General features: G+C 40.5%; 1 protein-coding gene across 16 annotated transcripts in view; it reads left to right on the forward strand.

Moving 5' to 3' along the window:
- CHRDL1 (chordin like 1) overlaps positions 1-22,915 on the forward strand; it is a 142,413-nt gene that overhangs the window by 96,873 nt on the left and 22,625 nt on the right. For all 16 annotated transcript variants that reach the window (XM_027963588.2, XM_027963591.2, XM_027963595.2 and 13 more), the window contains exon 7: positions 20,383-20,450. In XM_027963588.2, coding sequence (XP_027819389.2) covers positions 20,383-20,450 — 68 coding nt within the window. The remainder of the gene's footprint in view (positions 1-20,382; positions 20,451-22,915) is intronic.

A 22,915-nucleotide genomic window follows, 5' to 3' on the forward strand; every position in this document is an offset into this window, starting at 1 on the left:
GTTCTCTCACTTTTGTGCCTTTGCTCTCTCCTCAGCCCCTCAATATCTTTTGAACTTCAGTGTGCTTAGAATTACTGGAGAAATTGTTGAATTTCACCTCCCTGGACCACAACCACAGAGATTCTGTTTTGGTGGCCTTGGGGAGGGGCCCTGGGATGTGCTTTTAAACTGGCCTCATCATCCATTCTGATGCAGGTAGTCCATAGACTTTCGCTTTGAGAAACCATCCCTACAACAATGTAGATGACTGAGGGTGGCCTGAAATGGTGGTTTTACATCTGAATTTGGCGCACTTAAATTGAGCATCTTAAAAGTTTGAAACCTTAGTAAAACCAATAGAAGAGTAACCAATGTCAGTCTCTGATTGGTCAGAGCATCTAAACCCAGCCATATGGTAAGCCAGTTTGGGGTGAATGAGCAAGCAGCCATTTCACGATAAGGCTGGGAAGAAAAGGTGACAAAATGGCTTCCTTAGTTATATCTATACAACATGTACAGTAAGACTTGAAAGGAGACAATATTGCCTGTCTCTAGAAAATCCTTTCCCTCAGATTTCACCTGTGAAAATCCTGCCTATTCCTGAAGCCCTAGCTCAAATGCAGCCTCCTCAGATGCTAACATAGGTAGTCCTCAGGTCACATTTGTCTTTTTTGTCTATTTTGTTTTGTTTAATTTTTTATTTTATATTGGGGTAGAGTTGATTAACAGTGTTGTGTTAGTTTCAGGTATACAGCAAAGACATTAAGTTATACATGTATCTATTCTTTTTCAAATTCTTTTCCCATTTAGGTCATTATGGAGTGTTGAGCAGAGTTCCCTGTGCTATGCAGTAATCCTTTCGGTTATCCATTTTAAATAGAGCAGTGTGTACATATCAGTCGAAAACTTCTAATCTATTCATTCTCCCATCCTCCTCCCCCCACCCCAGTAACCATAAGTTTGTTCTCAGAGTTTGTTTCTGTTTTGTAAATAGTTCATTTGTATCATTTTTTTTAGATTATGCATATAAGTGACATCATATTTGTCTTTCTCTGTCTGACTGACTTCACTCATAGATGATAATCTCTAGGTCCATCCATGTTGCTGGCAACGGCATTATTTCATTCTTTTTTATGACTCATATTCCATTGTATATATGTCCCACATCTTCTTTATCCATTCCTTGACTGATGGATATTTGGATTGCTTCCATGTCTTGGCTCTTATAAACAGTACTGCTATGAACATTGGGGTGCATATATCTTTTGCAAATAGAGTTTTTCTCTTTTCTGGATATATGCCCAGGAGTGGGATTGCTAGATCATATAACTCTATTTCTGGTTTTTTAAGGAAGCTTCCTACTGTTCTCTCCAGTGGCTGTACCAATTTACATTCCCACCAACAGTGTAGGGGCATTCCCTTTTCTTGCCACGCTCTCCAACATTTATTAGACCTTTTTGATGATGGCCATTTTGACACATGAGAGGTGATACTTCACTGTGGTTTTGATTTGGATAACTGCTAGTGGGAGGGTCTTTCTCTCTTCTTTGCCTTCCCACCTTCATTCCAGTTTCTCCACCCCTAAATCCTGCTTCTCCTTCAGAGGCTGGCTCAAACACTACCTCCTCCATGATTTTTTTTTTTTATAATCCTATAAATTAGGACTAAACTCCCTCTACTCTAGGACTTTTCAGGACCTCACCTGTGCTTCTCCAGTGGTGTTTATAACCGAAGAGTTGACTCATTGGAAAAGACTCTGATGCTGGGAGGGATTGGGGGCGGGAGGAGAAGGGGACGACAGAGGATGAGACGGCTGGATGGCATCACGGACTCAATGGACGTGAGTCTGAGTGAACTCCGGGAGATGGTGATGGACAGGGAGGCCTGGCGTGCTGTGATTCATGGGGTCGCAAAGAGTCGGACACAACTGAGCGACTGAACTGAACTGAACCTTTTGTCTTTTATTATATGTGCCCATGTCTTATCATTCCTACCAATATGTGTTCTTCAAGGCAGTAACTATTTTGGTCTCATCTTTCTTACCCCACTGTGCTAAGCACAGAGTAGGTGTTGTTTGAATGAACACACACTGGCTTGGAAATATTTCTAGAAAGTTAATCATGGTTGGAATTAGATGCTACTAAAATAAGATGTTGGTCTTCCCTGGTGACTCAGTGATAAAGAATCTTGTCTGTTGATGAAGGAGATGCAGGTTCAATCCCTGGGTTGGGAAGATTCCCTGGAAAAGGAAATGGCAACCCACTCCACTATTATTTCCTGAGAAATCCCCTAGACAGAGAAGCCTGGTGGGCTACAGTCCATGGGGTCGCAAAGAATCAGACATGACTTAGCAACTAAACAACAACAACAAAAATAAGATATTGCTTTTGTTTTTTCTTCCTCTGAATTACTGACTGACTGTGGTGATGGTACTGGCTTTACATTCATTCATGGTCAATAGGAAATTAGCTGATCCCTCATATTGTTTTTTATTCCCTACCTTACTTTAGCACACTATAACTAATATTTCTTTTAGAAAGAAATGACCTTGTTCTTAGTATCCATACAGACTCATCTTTTTTTACTATGCTCTTTGCACCAGCCTTTACAGGTCAGCATGAATTTAGTTGCATCCTAATTTAATGTATGCTTCAATAAGGCGCTGGATCTTTCCATACCTGTTTCTCACAGTGTGTGTGCTGTCCCTCAGTACAGCTATGAACTTTCAGCCAGGAAAGACTCTTTTGTTCCTTACCTCCTTTCCCATCTTCGTCCTAGCTTGAGTCCACTCCAAAGAGAAGAGAATCCATTTTTTAAAAATTGAAGTATAGTTTATTTACAGTATTGTGTTAGTTTCAGATGTACAATAAAATGATCCAGTTAATTATATATATGTGTGTGTATGTAATTTTCAGATTATTTTCCATCATAGGTTGTTATTAAAGATGCTGAATATAGTTTCCTATGGTGTGTAGTAAACTCTTGTTTCTTATCTACTCTATGTATACTAGTTTGTATCTGTTAATCCCATAGTCTTAATTTATTCCTTCCCTACCTTTTTCCCCTTTGGTAACTATAAATTTGTTTTCTGTTTTTGTGTCTGTTTCTGTTTTGTATATAGATTCATTTGTATTTTTAGGTTCCATGTATAAATAATACCACATAATATTTGTTTTTGTTGGACTTACTTCACTTAGTATGATAATCTCTAAGTCCATCCACATTGCTGCAAATGGCAATATTTTATTCATTCTTATGGTTGAGTAATATTCTATTATACATATGTATATATATATATCACATATTCTTAAACCAATCATCTGTCAATGGGCACTTGGGTTGCTTCCATGTCTTGGCTATTATAAATAGTGCTGCTGTGTACATTGGGGTGTATGCATCTTTTCCAATTAGAGTTTTTCTCTTTTCTGGATATATGCCTGGGAATGGAATTTCTGGATCATATGGCAGCTCTACTTTTAGATTTTTTAAGGAACCTCCCTACTATTTTCCATGTTGGCTGTACAATTTGCATTTCCATCCATAGTACACAAGGGTTCCCTTTTCTGCACACCCAAGAGAGTCCATTTTTAGCAGAGGTGTACACGTGGTTACTAATATAACCAGCTAATTGCTATAATCCAGTTGTTAGGTTAAGGTGATTTTGTTTGGGGAAACTAATGTGAAATCTAAACTGAAGAACAATTGATAAAGGAAAGTGCAAAAAGATGTATTATTGCATCCCAGAGGCAATAGAGTGCAATACAGATAGGCTCTGAAGCCAGAGGACATAGTTTTGACCTGGCAGAGCTACAGTCAACTAGTAATTTTATCTTGGGCAAGACACAACCATTCAGGACCTCGAATCTCTCAGCTGTGTAAATGTTATTACAATATCTACAACCAACAGAAAGGTTGTAAAATTAACTGAGATGACAGAAGGCTAAGAGAAAGTCCAGCAAAGAGTTATTGCTTAATAAGTGAAGTGTGAGTGCATTATGACTATATTACTTACCCTGGGATTAAGTAGAATTGCACCTTAGCTATCTCCGATAGTCTTGCCTTTTATTTTCTTAATTTACATATACAGAAGTTTATTTCTAGTCCTTCTCATGGCAACAGATCCTGGGATTAACTGTCTTCTCAATGGTTTTCTTGTCATGATTTAAATTTCTTTTCTTTTTGTTATGTCCTCAGAAGCAACAGATAAAAGCTAGTTGTTACTGATCGTGTACTGCCCCTTCACACACAACTCATGAAGTTCTCTCTTTGCCATCTCTTCTCCAGCCTCAATAAACCATTCTCTTTCATCTTGCCCTCTCAAGACTAAATCTTACACTTTCATAAAATTGATGCTTTTTTCTCTGTCTTTAATGTCTTTACATCTTTCAGTTGTATATAATGTGATTGAATCTCCTTTGAAGTTCTAAGTTTTGAAGCACCTAGTTATTTTTTTTTCTGTTGAAATGATGTTTTTACAAAGGTATACCTTGTGTAAGCATATTACTCATTCAGCAGGGAACCCAGACACATTTCTCTTCTATGCTGGCTGCCCTAATTGCAGGCAAAATACTGCAGAAGAAATAACCTTTTGAGCGCTGAACTTGCAAACCTTAATATAAAAGACCCCATTGAAATAGTCTCTACACTATCACCAAACACTAATGTGTGCCTTTCTTCCTGGGTCAGACAGCAATCTTAGCCATGAATTGAATCTCAACCCCAGTCTCAGTTGTTTAGACTTGTCTTTGAGGCTAGGACAGTCAGGAGAGTGTTGGCAGGGTGTGTCATTGCTGGCACTTCAGCAAAGCTCATCTAGACTGGAAGCATAGTGCACACAGCCACTGGAACTGTATGGAAAACTTTATCAGCAGGAAAAAAAAAAAAACACCTCTTCAGAGATTGTAACTATGGCCACATTCTGGGCAGGCAGGCCTTAAACCCAAACCCAGTCCCAGCTTCTTTCCACCATTTATCATTTCTGCTTCCTGTCTTCTGCCTATCTTGCCAAAGCAAAGGGGAAGGCTATGTTCTTGGATGTTAAGCAAGGGAGACATATTTGGGGTAAGCTATCAGCATTTTGAGAGCCAAGCCTACATTTGGTAGATGGTGTACATACATAGCACTTGCATGCATGCATGCTAAGTCGCTTCAGTCATGTCTGACTCTATGTGACCCTATGGACTGTAGCCCACCAGGCTTCTCTGTTCATGGGATTCTCTAGGCAAGAATACCGGAGTGGATTGCTGTGCCCTTCTCCAAGGGGATCTTCCAGACCCAGGGATCAAACCCACGTCTCATGTCTCCTGCACTGGCAGGCAGGCTCTTTACCACTAGCACCACTTGGGAAGGCCCTTTCTAGGCTTAGAGTAGCCCAAGTATAAATATCTACCTTCTTTCATTCAACAAACATTTGTTTTGCAACCACTAAGTACCTGGCACTGTGTTGGTACTGGAGATACGAACAAAACAGGCATGGAACCAGCCCTCGTAGAATTTAATGAGGAAGATAGACATATATCAGATATTGAGACAAGTAAATATGAAATCATAATCATGCCACATGCTATGAAGGAAAGGTGTTATAAAAACCAGTAATTGACAGAGGCTGATCTATTCAGGGAGGTGAAGGAAGACTCAAGACCATCTCTCTGGCCTCAACTCACACCATATTCCTCTTCACTCTCTGTACCCCTAGGGTTTGGGAGAATTGACTCAAAAGTTCTGGGTATAATTGGCGGCAGTCCTGTCCTCCCAGAATCCATGACTTCTGATCCCACCATGAAACCAGCCACCCTATTTACCCTATTTTATAGAAGTATCTATACTGTCCTTCTTGCATTGTACCTGCTGCATATACTCAAGTTCAGACTTCACTTCTTAAGGAACTGCTTGATCATGTTGTTCCATGTTTACCATTTCTTACCATATTATCTAATCTGAGTTCTGCAGCTTATCTTTAAAGGTCCTCTATCAAACAGTTGGACTCTTCCTTAACTCACTGCTGCTGCTGCTGCTGCTAAGTCGCTTCAGTTGTGTCCGACTCTGTGCGACCCCATAGACGGCAGCCCACCAGGCTCCCCCGTCCCTGGGATTCTCCAGGCAAGAACACTGGAGTGGGTTGCCGTTTCCTTCTCCAATGCATGAAAGTGAAAAGTGAAAGTGAAGTCGCTCAGTAGTGTCCGACTCTTAGCGACCCCATGGACTGCAGCCCACCAGGCTCCTCTGTCCTTGGGATTTTCCAGGCAAGAGTACTGGAGTGGGTCGTCAGTGCCTTCTCCTACCCATCCTTATTTCTCCAACACCAACACACACACTTTCTCCTCTAGACTGGCACTTCTCTTTTTATAATATGCCATGTCCTCCCCACCTTCAGCCCTGTTATATGCCTCTCTTTTTTATATGCAATATTATATTTGTTTCTAAGTGTTCAACATTCATATACATTATGCATTGATCACCAAAACAGTAACCATCTATCACCATGCAAAGTTATTACAATATTATTGACTATATTCCCTATGTGGTACATTATATCTCTGTGACTTATTCTGTAACTGAAAGCTTGTACCCCTTCATTCCCTTTGCCTATTTCACTCATACCCCACCAGGAAGACCCTTGCCTAATGAGACTGATCCAAAAAATATTGCTAAGACTAATGTCAAACAACATGCTGCCTATGTTTTCTTCTACAAGTTTTATGGTATCAGGTCTTATATTTAAGTATTTAACATATTTTTAGTTTAATGCTGTGGGTACACTGGTGGGTAGGGCAGGCCCCAGGCATGGCTGGTTGTGGGACCTGGTGGCTCACGACTGCTATGGATATACTGGTAGATTGGGCAGTCCCCAGTGGTAATAGGCTAGAGGGAGGATTCCAGAATGGTGCCTACCAGTGCCAGTGTCAGCACAGTAGAGTGAGTTTACAAAAATGGCTGCCACCAGCATCTGTGTTCCCAGTGGAGTCCCAGTTGCCTCCTGCCTCTCTGCTACTCTCAGAGTGGATGAGTCTTTGAACACACCTTCAGCCCTACAGCTCTCCTAAATGTAAACTCCCCTGGTTTTCAAAACCAGCTGTTTTGCTCTTCTTCCTGGTGCACAACTCCTGGGCTGAGGGGTCCAATGTGGAGCTTGGACCCCTCGCTCCTCGGGGAGGACATTCATGTTTATATCCCTCTCACCTTGCCAGGAGTGTGGGTCCTGACTAGATGGCAGTCTCCACCCCTTTACCTGTCTCATCATGGTTCCTTGTTTATATCTTCAGTTGTGGAAAATGTCTTCTGCTAGTCTTCGGGTCACTCTCAGAGGTAGTTGCTCTGTAAGTAGTTGAAGTTTTGGTATGCCCATGGGAGGTGAGTTCAGGATCTTCCTCTGCTGCCATTGTGACCCTACCTCCTGTTATGTGCCTCTTACTCCCCACAAGATTGGAAGAATTTCCTACCCCTCTTTTATCAATTAGGATCCTGCCCATCTTTCAAGACTCTAGCTAAAGTTGCGGCTCTTTTATTATTATTATTATTTTAATTTTTACAATGTTGTGTTAGTTTCTGCCATACAACAACGTGAATGGGCCATAATTATACATATGTCCCTTCTCTCTTGAGCTTCCCTCCCCTCCTCCCACACCCCTCTAGGTCATCACAGAGCACCAGGATGGGCTCCCTGTGTTATACAGCAACTTCTCACCAGCTATGCATTTTACACATAATATGATAGTGTATATATGTTGATTCTACTTTATCCATTCATCCCGCTCTCTCCCTCCCCCTCTTGTGTGGGGGACTTGTGTCCACAAGTCTGTTCTGTACATCTGTGTCTCCATTCCTTCCCTGCATCAATACTATTTTTCTAGATTCTGTATATATGCATTAATATATGATATTTATTTTTCTCTTTCTAACTTATTTCACTCTGTATAACAGGGTCTAGGTTCATCCATCTCACTAGAACTGACTGAAATTCATTTCTTTTTATGGCTGAGTAATTCCATTGTATATCTGTATCACATCTTCTTTATTCATTCGTCTATTGATAGACATCTAGGTTTCTTCTGTGTTCTGGCTATAGTAAATAGTGCTGCATGCATCTCATTTAAATAGCCTTACCTGATCATTCTAGTCCTCATTGATCTCCTTGTTTGACCACTTTCAGGGCTTGGTCAGGTTTTAGGAGCAGCAGCAGGAGACCCAGGTTTGATCCCTGGGTCAGGAAGATCCCCTGAAGAAGGAAATGGAAACCCACTCCAGTATTCGTGCCTGGAGAATTCCGTGGACAGAGGAGCCTGGTGGGCTATAGTCTGTGGAGTCACAAAGAGTTGGACACGACTGAGTGACTAACACTTTGACATTTTCACATTATTATATTCACTGTTTTATGAGTCTTGGCTCCTCAACTGGGAAGTTCTATGAGTAAAGGACCATCTTCTTCCTCTTTTGCCCCTAGCATAATACTAAGCATATAACTTATGATGGATTTGCTAAGGAGAAAGAGAGCCACAGTTATGTAAAGCTTTTGGCAAGCACTCAAAAGTGTAGTCCTGCCTAGGGAGGCCGGAGAAATGACTGACCTTACAACTTACTCAACCCAAGCTCATTTATCCAACACATCTCCAGTTAGCCCAGGTGAAAATTTAATCTCTTTTTGTGAAACTGAGATATTTTTGCTAACTTCTTCATGGTAACTGAAACTGGAACCAGTTGTTTAAAAGCAATTTGTCAGTGTTCAAGACATCTGCCATTTTACCTAAGACTCTTGATTTCCATTTCCAAAAAGCAGCAAAATTACACCTCAGACACCATCTTTGCTGAACCCAGAGATCTTGAGGGAAGTGGTATGTGAGCTATTTCATTTTTTTAACATCATAAAAATCTACCAAATTTTCAAAGTTTTCAAAATCAAGGGAAACGAGAGAAAATAACAACTCTAAATATAGATCCTTACATATCAGTCAGGATCTCATTTTCTTTTTGCCCACATTTTCTGCAGAAACACTCCCATCTCCTGGTCATAATGGTAGGAAGGAAACACTGCTAATGCAAAACACTCTTTTAAAAAAATTAAAAATAACTCAATAATTTTTGAGATTGTATGTTCTTGCCTGAACTTCAAAATGTATTGAAACACTTGATCTTTTCATAGCTGTAGAAGAGTTTGACCACCACTAGCAATTCCTTTTCAAAAGTGAATCATTCATGTTCATGAACATGGGACTATCTTAGAGATTTTCTATCCTTGTCTACTGCTCCTCTTCTAAACACCAACTGGAAGCTCTCTTCTTCCATGGAAATTTTCAGGTGGTTTTTGTTCTCTTTCCATCCCCTGTGGTCAGAATTCATCTTCACATCCTTGCTGACAATCCCAGGGCTCCCAGTCCTCTGAAGTCGTCATGTTCCTTCTTGGCATGTCTTTTATGTCTAGAATGTTTCCTTTGGACAGAAAGCCCTCAGACAGTGGATGGGACAGCACTGACTTTCATACTGAGTTTAACAAATTAATAGTGATGATTCCTAATTGGCCATCTGGGGTATCCTGTCAAGGTCAATAATGCCCCATCCCGTTGCTGGGCTGGAGGGTTTTTCATGTGTATTATGAGTCTGGTTCTACAATAAAAATAAGAAATTCCCAGTGAAGCATTTCAGAGCAATTATTTCTTCATGGGTGGTTAAAGCCACTCTTCTTTCAGCCTTGTCCTTCTGACTACTTCAAGGGATATACCATGACTGCTCAGAAGCACAACTGGGTATGCCCATTACTCTCATTAGAATAGACTTCATGAACACTTAGACTTCAACGTTTGTGGAAGTTAATCTGATTTGTTAACTGACACTATAAACAGAGGAAAAAGAAACATCAGAAAGAAGAGTGATGTTAGGCAGAGGAATCATATTCTAACAGTACCTACACTGTAAGAATTTCTAAAGTCCAGGTCTCCATGCCCCAGGCAAAGTGAACGTTTGATATAATTATCCAGTTGGTTTAAGCTAATTGTTGGAATGACTCCATCCACTTTTTCCTTGTTTTTGGATATTAAAATCAGACCCACGTCTTCTGCTCCCACCACGTAGTCCAGTCCTCTTTGGATGGGGCCAGGAAGCCAAAGTGGTATTCATGGAAAGAAGAAGGACCCTAAACTGATTGCTTTTTGTTTCCACGTTGACCAGGCAGTAAACAATGGTAGATCACTAAGTTTCCTTTTTCCATCCTGCTTGTTATTTTCCATTTTTGAAGGTGGTAGCACAGGACTCTATTTGGGTACTCGAATTTTTACCACTCAACTTTATGACTATGTAATTTGCACTGCCTCCCATAGGAGCAGTTATCTGTCCTCTCATGCATTACTTTAAGCAAAGAGAGAAAAAGAGGTTTAGTTAAAATGCAGACTCCTTTTCTAAATAAAAATGAAAAGGGAGAAGGTACTAGCATAATGATGAGAGAATCTAATCATTAGTTTAGAAGGAATGAGCTGAAGGAATCTGTCTGCAGCCATTTTTATTTTTTGGTGTCTCCAGGACCCTGGCTTTGGAAATGAAATTATTCCCTTTCTATGTGTGGACATAAATTTTCTCTGTTAGGCTTCATTTAAAAAAAAAATACAGGTGGTTTCTTTTGTTAAATGTATTGCACACTTGTGCGTGTGTGCTTAGTCACTCAGTCATGTCTGACTCTTTGCAACCCCATAGACTATAGCCCACCAGGCTCCTCTGTCCATGGGATTCTCCAGGCAATAATACTAGAGTGGGTAGCCATGCTTTTCTCCAGGGAATCTTCCTGACCCAAGGATCAAACCCACGTCTCCTGTGTCTCCTGCATCGCAGCTGGATTCTTTACCCTCTGAGCCATTGGGAAGCACACTTGTGAAGGTTCCTTAAGTCGGGTTTTCCCCACATGTGGGCTACTCTTGAGAAGAAGAAAGAAGAAATGGAAGGAAAGGATAGGAAGAAGAGGGAGGGTGGATAATAGCTAACACATATAACACAGTGTGCTAGGCACTGTCCTAAGCTCTTTGCATATACTAATTCATTTCATCCTTACCACCATATGGGTAGGTATTATTGTCTCCATTTTATAAAGAAGGAAACTGAAGCACAGATGGGTTCATTCATGTGCTTAAAGTCACACAGGTGAGAAGGGGCAGAGTCAGGATTTGGACCAGGCGGTCTGACTCCAGGCTGTTTTCTTTGCCATTATTACTATGCTGCCTCTCAGGTTGAGGGTGTGAAGCAACTTCAGGGACTCTTGAAGTCTGAGGCTACTGAGAGTAGCAGACTTCGTGATTTCTCTGTTCCCAAGGGCCACATATACTAACACTTCCAAAAGAGTCACTGGGACTCCCCTGGGATGTAAAGACCCCATTTCTAACCATAAACGTTGATCTGTTTAATCACATCTCCATTGAAAGAGCAGAATGTGGGTCATGGGCCATGTCTAACTAAGTTTCATTATTCCCTCTTTTATGATGCCTTCCTGCAAACACATGCACATTCTCACAGTACATTAAAAAAAAAAACAGACATTTCTGATTTTTCTGGGTAATACTTTTGTACTCCCCTTCTGATTTGGCTTGCCGCTGGTGGCAGGAGTTCCCTCCTTGTCTGTGTCTTAGTTTCTCGAGCAGGTATTTTGTTTAAAGTGCTAAGAGCTTAAAATTGACAGCTCAAACAATTAAGTGCTTTATTTGACAGCAAGGTATTTTCTTAAAAAAAAAAAAAAAAGGACTGTCCAGGAGTAATGGATAAAGAAGACGTGGTACATGTACAGTGGAATATTACTCAGCCATTACAAAGAATGAAATAATGCCATTTGATGCAACGTCGATGGACTTAGAGATTGTCATACTGAGTGAAGTAAGTCAAAGAAAGATATATGACATCCCTCATATGTGGAATCTAAAAAGAAATGATACAAATGAACTCATTTACAAAACAGAAACAGATTCACAGACGTAGAGAATGAGCTTATGCTTCCCAGTGGGGAAGGGTAGGGGGAAGGGATGATTAGGGAGTTTAGGATAGGCATGTGCACACTGCTATATTTAAAATGGATAACCAACAAGGACAGCTCAAACAATTAGTATAGTACGGGGAACTCTGCTCAATGTTATGTCTCAGCCTGGGTGGGAGTGGGGTTTGGGGGAGAATGAATATATGTATATGTATGGCTGAGTCCCTTCACTGTTCATCTAAAACTGTCACACCATTGTTTGTTAATGGGCTATACCCCAATACAAAATAAGTTTTTAAAAAATGACTGTCCACCTTATGAGATACTAGAGCACACTTGCTCCCTCACCAACGAATTTATAGAATTAGACATTTGGCAGTAGCTCCCCACCCAACTCCCCAACCAAGTCTTCTGCTTCCATTCTCTTTTTCATCTCCAGCTTGGGTGTTGAGCACTGGTTATAAAGTGCCCCACCAAGGAACCTGGTACATAGTTACCTGGAGATTTTACGATCAGTTTTTTCCCTCTACTTACTCCCACTTTTCCTCAAAAACCCGTAGTTATTGCCTTGATTCTGCTGATTTCAACGTGTTCCTTGGAAAATACAGAGATCAGTTTTCCTTGTCATGGAGATCATTTCCCCTTGTCTTGGAAATTCATTTACAATTTCTATTTGCCTTATGATTAGAGTAACCATGGAATTTATCATCCCAACCAAGACACTTTTGAAAGTGAAAGAAGCAATCTTAACAATTATGCCTGCCAGCAAAACAGACATAAAACTGAGCTGTCCCAGATAAATGAGAATCTATGGGCACCCTATTTGTGATGAGTGTGGTTCAGAAGTGGCCACATGCTGGCGTAGTTTTGCTGTCTGAGGTTTATCTTCATGGGTATCTCATAATCTCATTGTACACTTAGTCCTTTTGAGAATACAAGGTTTACTTCTGTGACCTGCTCTGACCAATCAGAGATTAATAAGAGCAATGAGAGTTATAAACAGTCTGAATTTTAGCCTAGCTCTTGACCATTTTTCAAATGCTTGTTCTCCATTTCTCTCATTACCAGAAAGCCAAGCCATTCCATCTCCATAGGGTACCACTCAGAGTATAATTGAGGTTTGAATAAACAACACATGTGGCTTTTAAGGTTAAATGAATATTGTTTGACATACAGTACACTAGAGTTGTTTTTCATTTTGGTTTTAAAAATTGGTTAAAATTACATCTTGGTGCTTCTCGGAATTAACTAGGATCCATCTGTCTCCATTAGAATCACTGGTTGTTTTTTTTTAAGCCTTGGCTGAAAAAAGAAGCTTCCTCTTACTCAAGATAATTTGTCCAGTGAATTAAGGAAAAAGGCAAAGGAATAGGTTTTGGGGGGCTTTGGTGCCTACTTTTTTCTTTTATGTCCTTGTCTCTTAGATACATCTAAGGTGAAATATTTAAGATTGTAAATGGACAAACCTATTTTCAGCTCTCTAGATAGACCCCACCCCAGTCTAAAACACCACTGATGTGAACATCTAAGAAGATAATTCAAATTTAACTATTTAGCTTTGTTTTATATATAGAATAATTAAAATGTTGAAACCTTTAGGGGCTACTTATAGAATATTCTAGGCTTCCCAAGTAGCTCAGTGATAAAGAATCTGCCTGCCAAGTAGGAGATGAGGGTTGATTCCTGGGTTAGGAAGATTGCTTGGAGAAAGGAATGGCAACCCACTCCAGTGTTTTTGACCTGGAGAATCCCATGGATAGAGTAGCCTGGTGGGCTTCAGTCCATGGGGTTGCAAAAGAGTCGGACATGACTGAGCGACTAAACAGCAGCAACAGTAGAGCATTCTAGCGTAGAGAATGCCATCTTGAAGATTTTGAAAGCCCAAAGGCAACAAAAATACCAGTAGTTTGTAGTTCCTAGTTGAGAATACAGACATGAACACACACACACACACACACACACACACACACACACACCCCCCACAAGTAATGGCTCCAGTAGTTTTAAATGAAGAGAAATCGTTCAAATTTAGGTACATATAACTGTCTGCAAATGCTTAGGTGGTTATGCCACATTCATCTGAACTTGGATTATAGCGTATTTAATAGTCTGCATGATAATTGACTTGTCTCATTGCTTTGCCATCTTGCCTCTCTGCTTATTTAACAGGGACTGTATGCTTCTATATTGCTTTAAGATTCTGTCTGGACTATTAAGTATTTAAAGACACTCTTTAAAAGCCTTTTTAAGACTCTAGGGTCTAAGTGTAATAACTTGAACTTCTTAGAAGGTCATACTGAATAAACATTTCATGTCAATACCAATCATTAAATCTACATTTAAAAAGGACATATGATGAGGAGAGCTACTCTCTCATTTTTCTTTTCTAATTTGTTCTCTTTTGGCTGCTTCAGTTCGGCTTGAAACCACCTACTGTAGCATTTACATTTTGTTTTGCCATTTTGCTGGCAAATCTTTCCTGGTTTCAAATCTTCTCTCTGGTCCCATATTTTCATTTGGCTCAGGACATGACTTTGACCCAGCACTGCCAGCCAAAATGTAACAAGTAAGTCCAAGTGCATCCCCACTCAGTCACTGTCAAGAGCAGTGTCATACCTCAGCTCTCCTGACTTGCAACCCAAGAATCATTTTATACTTTCTCCTTTGCCTTCCTCTTCCATTATCAAATCTTCCCTCAGGGTCTTATCATTTACATGTTATCTGCAGTAGTATGATTCACCCCTTCTTTGCTGTTTTCTCAGTTCTCATGGCCTATTACATATTACTACAACAGCCTCCTGGTTGGCCTCCCAGATTCTACTTGCTCCCCAACCGGTCAACACCCCCTTGCCAGGATAAGCTTCCACAAATATTACTTTTACCATCAACACCTCTACATAAAAATTGGTAACACGATCAAATGTGAATGCTTTAGTCTCTTTTTGAAGTTTCACGAGAATTATTTACAACCCTGTTATCTCAACAACCCATCCCCCTCTCTCCCTCCTTTTTTCTCTCTCCACCGGCCCCATTTCTCTTGTTTCACTTCTGAAGCTTCCACTCAAGCCACACCTTGCTTGCTGTGTCCACTATGTGACTTTCTATTTCCAAAACTCCAATCCTTTGCAAATGCCATTTCCTCCAGTTGGCGATCCCTTCTGCCCATGTGACTGTCTGTTTATAACCTGCAGTTGTTGTGTTTAGTTGCTCAGCCATGTCCAACTCTTTTGTGACCCCATGGACTGTAGCCTGCCAGGCTCCTATATCCATGGGATTCCCAGCTAAGAATACTGGAGTGGGTTGCCCTTTTCTTCTCCAGGGGATCTTCCTGACCCAGGGATTGAACCCTGCATTGCAGGTGGATTCTTTACTTCTAAGCCACCAGGGAAGCCCTTATACCCTGCAATATCTACTTCTAAAAACGTGACTTAACAATTCTTTGGGAATGGTTTCCATCATTACATCTGACTGTCCACTCCACACAGTTGAGCAGAAAGTGAAGAGGAACTAAAAAGCCTCTTGATGAAAGTGAAAGAGGAGAGTGAAAAAGTTGGCTTAAAGCTCAACATTCAGAAAACAAGGATCATGGCATCTGGTCCCATCACTTCATGGGAAATAGATGGGGAAACAGTGGAAACAGTGTCAGACTTTATTTTTTGGGGCTCCAAAATCACTGCAGATGGTGATTGCAGCCATGAAATTAAAAGACGCTTACTCCTTGGAAGAAAAGTTATGACCAATCTAGATAGCATATTCAAAAGCAGAGACATTACTTTGCCGACTAAGGTCCGTCTAGTCAAGGCTATGGTTTTTCCTATGGTCATGTATGGATGTGAGAGTTGGACTGTGAAGAAGGCTGAGCGCCGAAGAATTGATGCTTTTGAACTGTGGTGTTGGAGAAGACTCTTGAGAGTCCCTTGGACTGCAAGGAGATCCAACCAGTCCATTCTGAAGGAGATCAACCCTGGGATTTCTTTGGAAGGAATGATGCTAAAGCTGAAACTCCAGTACTTTGGCCACCTCATGCGAAGAGTTGACTCATTGGAAAAGACTTTGATGCTGGGAGGGATTGTGGGCAGGAGAAGAAGGGGACGACCGAGGATGAGATGGCTGGATGGCATCACTGACTCGATCGACGTGAGTCTGAGTGAACTCCAGGTGTTGGTGATGGACAGGGAGGCCTGGCGTGCTGAGATTCATGGGGTTGCAAAGAGTCGGACACGACTGAGCAACTGAACTGAACTGAACTGAACTGAAGCATATATATTCCATTTCCCTTTCCAGCTGTTACTCTGTTTGTGTGTTTAGGTTCATCTTATTTCCATATTGGTTACCTGTCACCTCCAAACAGGTTGTAAATGTCTTAAGGGAAGGGTCCAGCCCTGATTTCCCTTCTCCTTCTGACTTAGTATCAAGTTCTCTACCCAAGAAGCATTTGATATATGTTAACTGACTTTGGGGAGTTACTTTTTTCTTTTCTAAAAATGTTATTGAAGGTGATTTACAGTTGATTTACAATGTTGTGCTAATTTTTGCTATACAGCAAAGTGATTCAGTTATAGTCATGGCTCAGATGGTAAAGGATCCACCTGCAATGCAGGAGACCTGGGTTCAATCCCTGAGTTTGGAAGATCCACTGGAAGAGGAACCCATTCCAGTATTGTTGCCTGGAGAATCCCATGGACAGAGGAGTCTGGCAGGCTACAGTCCATAGGGTCACAGAGTCGTACATAACTGAGCAACTAAGCACAGCACAGCACATATTCCTTTTCACATTCTTTTCATGGTTTATCTTAAGATATTGGATATAGTACCCCATGATATACAGTAAAACTTTTTTGTTTATCCACCCTATGTATACTGTTTGTATCTGCTAATCTCAAAATCCCAATCTTTCTGTCCCCTAGCCCCCTCTGCCTTGGCAACCACAAGTCTGCTCCCTGTCTGTGAATCTATTTCTGTTTCATAAATATGTTTATTTGTGTTGTATTTTATATTCCACATAACAGTGATATCGTATGGTATCTGTCTTCCTCTTTCTGACTTATTTTGCTTACTGATAATCTCTAGGTCCATCCATGTTGCCACAAATGGCATGATTTCATTCTTATTTTATGACTGAGTAATATTCCATTGTATATGTGTACCTCATCTTCTTTATCCATTCATCTGTTGATGGACATTTAGGTTGTTTCCATGTCTTGACTATTGTAAATAGTGCTGCTATGAACATAGGGTTTCATGTATATTCTCAAATTATAGCTTTATCTAGGTAAATGCCCAAGAGTAAGATTGCTGGATCATATGGCGACTATATTTTTAGTTTTTTGAGGAACCTCCATACTGGTTTTTATAGTGGCTGCACCAATTTACATTCCCATCAACTGTATAAGAGGGTTCCCTTTTCTCTACATCCTCTCCAACATTTAATATTTGTAGACTTTTTAATGATGGCCATTATGACTTAGGCATTATTTTTTGATGTAAACAAAGGTGAAAGCATTTTCACTTTTACAAGGTTACTTATGGTTTCCAAAGAGTCTGCATGTGGTCTTTGTCTGCCATCTTTACTCAGACATGGAATAACCAGGAAGAGATAAGTATGCTATTGGCTAAGCACTTAATTCTGTATGTTTGAAGTTCAATTCAGTGCATAAATTGAGCATCTGATGTGTACCAGATCACTGACCCCCACCCCAGAGCTTCTGACTTACTAGGTATGGGGTGGGATCCAAAATTTTGCATTTCTAACAAGTTCCCAATTTATGCTGATGTTGCTGATCTGGAGACCACACTTTGAGAACCAGTGATGTAGGCAACACAGAGGGAGGTCTAAGACATGGTCTCTAGGGATTTGCATTCTCTTTAGGGAAATGAGGCAGGCTCAGGAAACATTTAACAGCAGAAAATATTGTAAAGTGTTTTAGTATTCATTCATTCAAGAAATTGAGTAAGTATAACTACATGCCCAGCCCTGGTCTAGGTGCTGGGGTTGGTTACATCAGGGAACATGATAGACAAAAACCCTTGTTCTCATAGGAGAATTTTAGTGGGAGAAAGCAGACAAGAAATAAAATACATATACCACAAGATACTCTTGAGTCTTAGAATGGAAAATCAAAGATGGTGGTAAGAAGTATCAGAGGGTATTTGAAATTTTAAATAGGTGGTCAGAGAAGATCTCCTAATTCCATCATTTGATGAGTATTTATTGAGTGACTGTTATGTATCAGGTACTGTTATAGATCATGGTGATACATCCATGAATAATAAACAGGACAGGTCCTTATAGAATGAATACACTTATTTGGGAGCAGGGAAATCTGGAATTCGGGGTGTTAGCTCTCATCAACTGATTATGTGAGTGAATGGCTCCTTGCCCTCTCTGAGCCTTGGTTTCTCCACTTGTTAAATGGAACTGTTGGACAAAATTTCAAAATAGATGAAGTCCTATACATCTCTAAGGCTACAGGATGCTAAGTCCTTTATTGTGCAGTCGCTAAGTCATGTTTGACTATTTGCAACCCCCTGTCCTCCACCATCTCCTGGAGTTTGCTCAAGTTCAAGTTCAAGTTGGTAATGCTATCTAACCATCTCATCCTGTGCCTCTACTCCTTTTGCCTTCAATCTTTCCCAGGATCAAGGTCTTTTCCAATTAGTCGGCACTTCACATCAGGTGGCCAAAGTCCTGGAGCTTCAGCTTCAGCATCAGTCCTTCCAATGAATATTCAGGACTGATCTCCTTTAGGATTGACTGATTTGGATCTCCTTGCAGTCCAAGGGACTCTCAAGAGGCTTCTCCAGCATCACAATTCGAAAATACCAATTCTTTGGCACTCAGCCTTCTTTATTGTCCAACTCTCACATCTGTACATAACTACTAGAAAAACCTCAGTTTTGATTATAAGGACCTAAGTCCTTTAGGTAGTAAGAAATATGTAAGAGTATTAGAAGAAGGCTTTGTAGAAGAGGAAAAACTGAATGTTTTTCATAGTCATACAGGAGTTCTGAGGTATGGGAGATGGGAAGGTAATTTCAGAAGAATAATATGAGCAGAACCATGGAAGCAAGAATGGGAGCCACAGGTTCACTGAAGAGTAATGAGGTCAAAGAGATTTCATTGTAGAGTAGCTAAGATAATTGGATAGGAGGTAGATGCTCAGTAAAGATGAGGTGGGGGCTGATTATAGAGAGTCTTACATGGGAACCTACTGAGGATATTTTTTTTGATCAGGAAACAATACCATTATATAGTCAAAGTAGTGTTTTAGGAAGATAAACCTAGAAATCACAGTTAGGTCTTCAACATTCATAATTTTTTTCCAAGAGATGATCTTTGAATCATGGAGGGTTAAAGCCATGCTTTGTTTTATGTTACTGCTCAATGATAATATTGGTATCAAATGAATTTTGAGGTCTTTTTCCAGCCCTAAACCAGTAAATGTACTTGAACCAGTAACATGTTACTCATTAGAGTTAGGTTTTGAAAGTTTGGGAGATTAATTAGAATAGAAAATTCTTAATGTTTATATATTTTTGTATTCCTTGTTATCCCATGAGATATATGATTGAATAGATATTGGGTTTATTTTCAACCAGGTTCTCTCTCTCTCTCTCTCTCTCTCACACACACACACACACACACACACACACACACACACACACACACACGCACACAAATAGTACTCATTTAGAGTGATGCAAATATCTCTAAGCTCTTCCCATCTGCTTATTTGGACATAGATAACACGAGGCAATATTTTTGGAGATTATTCTCTTATTTTTTTATATTTAATTAGCTGAGGGATATCCATATCTGTTGTGCATTTGTCTTTCTCAAGGCTGAAAGTAGAATCTTTATCCTAAAAGCAATTAGTCTAGAAGGAACTAAAATGATAAGGGTTCACTGTTCAAAACTTGGGTCGTGGAGACTCAGAGAAAGGTGTCTCAGGCAAAAATAGAAGATATGGGTTGTGTAAACACTCTGACCACAGCAAGTTTTACATTAACTTTCAGATCAAGTTATACCTTCTTAGAGACATAATGGTGAATTTAACAAATCATGACAGACCAAATTCACAAAGCTCTCATTCTTTAAGGATAGTTTAAACACAAGTTGAATATGACCTGTAAAATACTTAACTGTCTTTGGAATAAAATAAGCAGAAGTGACAATGATGGCTATATTACAGTGGAAAGTGATGATTTTCCTTTTCATTTTCCAAATTCTGTCTAATATTGCTGGATGGTCTATTTTAGAAAGTGGCAACTTTCTTTGAAGTTGTCTTGAAAAATGAGGCACACCCTGGCAGAAGTCTTTCAGCGTTGCTGTTCAAAGAACAGCCATAATGGCTACAATGTCTAAAGAACTTTGGGATCATAGAACCCAAAGGGTTACTGGGTCACAAGGATGACATTTTTCCCTTCTATGTATATATGATTCTTTATTTCTTTTTAATAAACAGGGGATGGAGAATTGTCATGGGAACATTCTGATGGTGATATCTTCAGGCAACCTGCCAACAGAGAAGCAGTAAGTATGAATAGCTCAAATAATTCAAGACTTCACAGCATCAGGCCAGACTGCCCTCCCTCCATGGCTACTGTCCCAGCGAAAAAAAGGACCTATCTCTAACACCATTTTTCATCCCTGTCCTCGGAAATTTGAATGCCATCATCACCAACCAGGAACCATTTAAGTGTGTTGTGTAATTGGTAACCGAGGCCAGGACATGAATACAAAAAAATCATAGCCCAGCCTTTAGGCACTCTTCATCTAAATTAGAAGTCATCCTTTTGGGATGACTTGCCAAATATTTGTCTTCTATAAGGAAGGCAAATCACTACCCCTAGCTCAACAGTGAGGACCTTCTGTGGGATTGCAAGCTAGGTCAGCCCATCCTTTGGGCATAGGTACCTTGGACATGTTCACATAAACCCTTCCCTAAGTCGTAGGCTCTCAGTCATACAGCTGGAAGAGAGGAAGGGTAGCAGCCAGATTCCCTTTCTCTACCTGCAGCATCTTCTCATTTCCCCTCTTGGTGCTAATCTCAGAATAACTCTTAGGAGTGGTCATCTCTATGTATAGTTGTAGCATCTCTTATTCCTTTTTATTTTGAAATAATTAACAAGAAAGAAACCCTCCAATAAATATATGTTTAAATACAGTGACACTCCAGTTCTCTGAAAATCAGAAAAGGAGATGGTCCAGTTCGAATGATCTATCATATTTTGGGACTTTATATATAGAGAGTCCATATGGGATTGTATGAAATCATGAGTGTGCAACTTTTGAAAATGGTAAAGCATTATAGAATTTAAAGAATCTTTAATTTAATAAAAAATGTACAAAAAGTACAAAATGAACCAAGGCATTCATTGCACATAAATGGGCATTCATCATACCCTTGTACAATAGAGGTATGTGTGCTCAGTCGCTTCAATCGTGTCTGACTCTTTGTGGCCCCATGGACTGTAGCCCACCAGGCTCCTCTGTTCATGGGATTTCCCAGGCAAGAATACTGGAGTGGCTTGCGATTTCCTCCTCCAGGGGATCTTCCTGACCCAGGGATCAAACCCACATCTCTTGTGTCTTCTGCATTGGCAGGCGGAGTCTTTACTGCTAGCACCACCTGGGAAGCCCACAGTAGAAGTAAACAGAGCAGTCAATGTAGAATTATTTTCATAAAAGCAAGACAAAAGGAGACAACCTACAGGCTATCTCTAGGGGCTTGGTTAAATAAACCCAGCCTATGGGACATCATGGAGAAGGCGATGGCGCCCCACTCCAGTGTTCTTGCCTGGAAAATCCCATGGACAGAGAAGCCTGGTGGGCTGCAGTCCATGGGGTCGCTAAGAGTCGGACACGACTGAGCAACTTTGTTTTCACTTTTCACTTTCCTGCATTGCAGAAGGAAATGGCAACCCACTCCAGTGTTCTGGCCTGGAGAATCCCAGGGATGGGGGAGCCTGGTGGGCTGCCATCTATGGGGTCGCACAGAGTCGGACACGACTGAAGCGACTTAGCAGCAGCAGCAGGAACATCATACATTTGTTAAAAAGAATGTGGTACTGAATATCAAAATGCAGTAAAGTGGAGGGAGTGCCAAGATATAGTCTGAAAACAAACAACATTCAGGATACAATGTATACTGTCATTTACTTCTGTAAAAATTGTCTGTGCATATATGTAAATGCATACTAAAAAATCTAGAAGATCACATACCAAGGTGTTAAGAGTGATATTCTCAAAGGGGTGCAAGTGGGCAGGAGGAAAGGTGTGTGCGTGATCTATGCTCAGTCATTTCAGTTGTGTCCAACTCTTTGAGACTCCATGGACTATAGCCCACCAGGCTTCTCTGTCCTTGGGATTCTTGAGGCAAGGATACTGGAGTGGGTTGCCATGCCCTCCTCCAGGGGCTCTTCCCAATGCAGGGATCAAACCAGTGCCTCTTAGGTCTCCTTCATTGGCAAGTGGGTTCTTTAACACTAGCGCCACCTTTGTGTTGTATCTTCTGTATTATTTGATATATTTCAATGAGCATGAATTAGTTTTGTAATAAATTTAAATGATTTTGAAAACTTTAGGAATTAGTTCTCAACAGATATTGTATATAAGGTAAGGAATTACAGGTCAGGCCCAAGAATCGTGAGGGTACAGAGAAGGTGTTGATCCAGGACCTAATAAAATAATGAGTACCAACACAACATCTCAGTGTGGCTAAGGCCACCACATGTGCCACTTCTGACTTCATGTCCCCAGCTTGCCAACGCCCTCAGCAGTGAGATTAAAGGATTTGCATTTATTTTATTGCCTAATCATATTCTTTTCAAGACACTCCTGTTTCCGAATGAGTGGAGAAGGATTTGTGGGTGGAGTGGAGAATACTCTGGATGTTTCGAAAAAACAGCACTCCTGCAAGAGAGTGGGCTTTTCAGCTTGCAGTTTCCTATAGACCCCAAGGAAGAATTTTCTCCATCCAGCGATAATACCAGCTT

This window comes from Ovis aries, chromosome X (assembly GCF_016772045.2).
Source record: "Ovis aries strain OAR_USU_Benz2616 breed Rambouillet chromosome X, ARS-UI_Ramb_v3.0, whole genome shotgun sequence".
NCBI classification, from domain to species: Eukaryota; Metazoa; Chordata; class Mammalia; order Artiodactyla; family Bovidae; genus Ovis; species Ovis aries.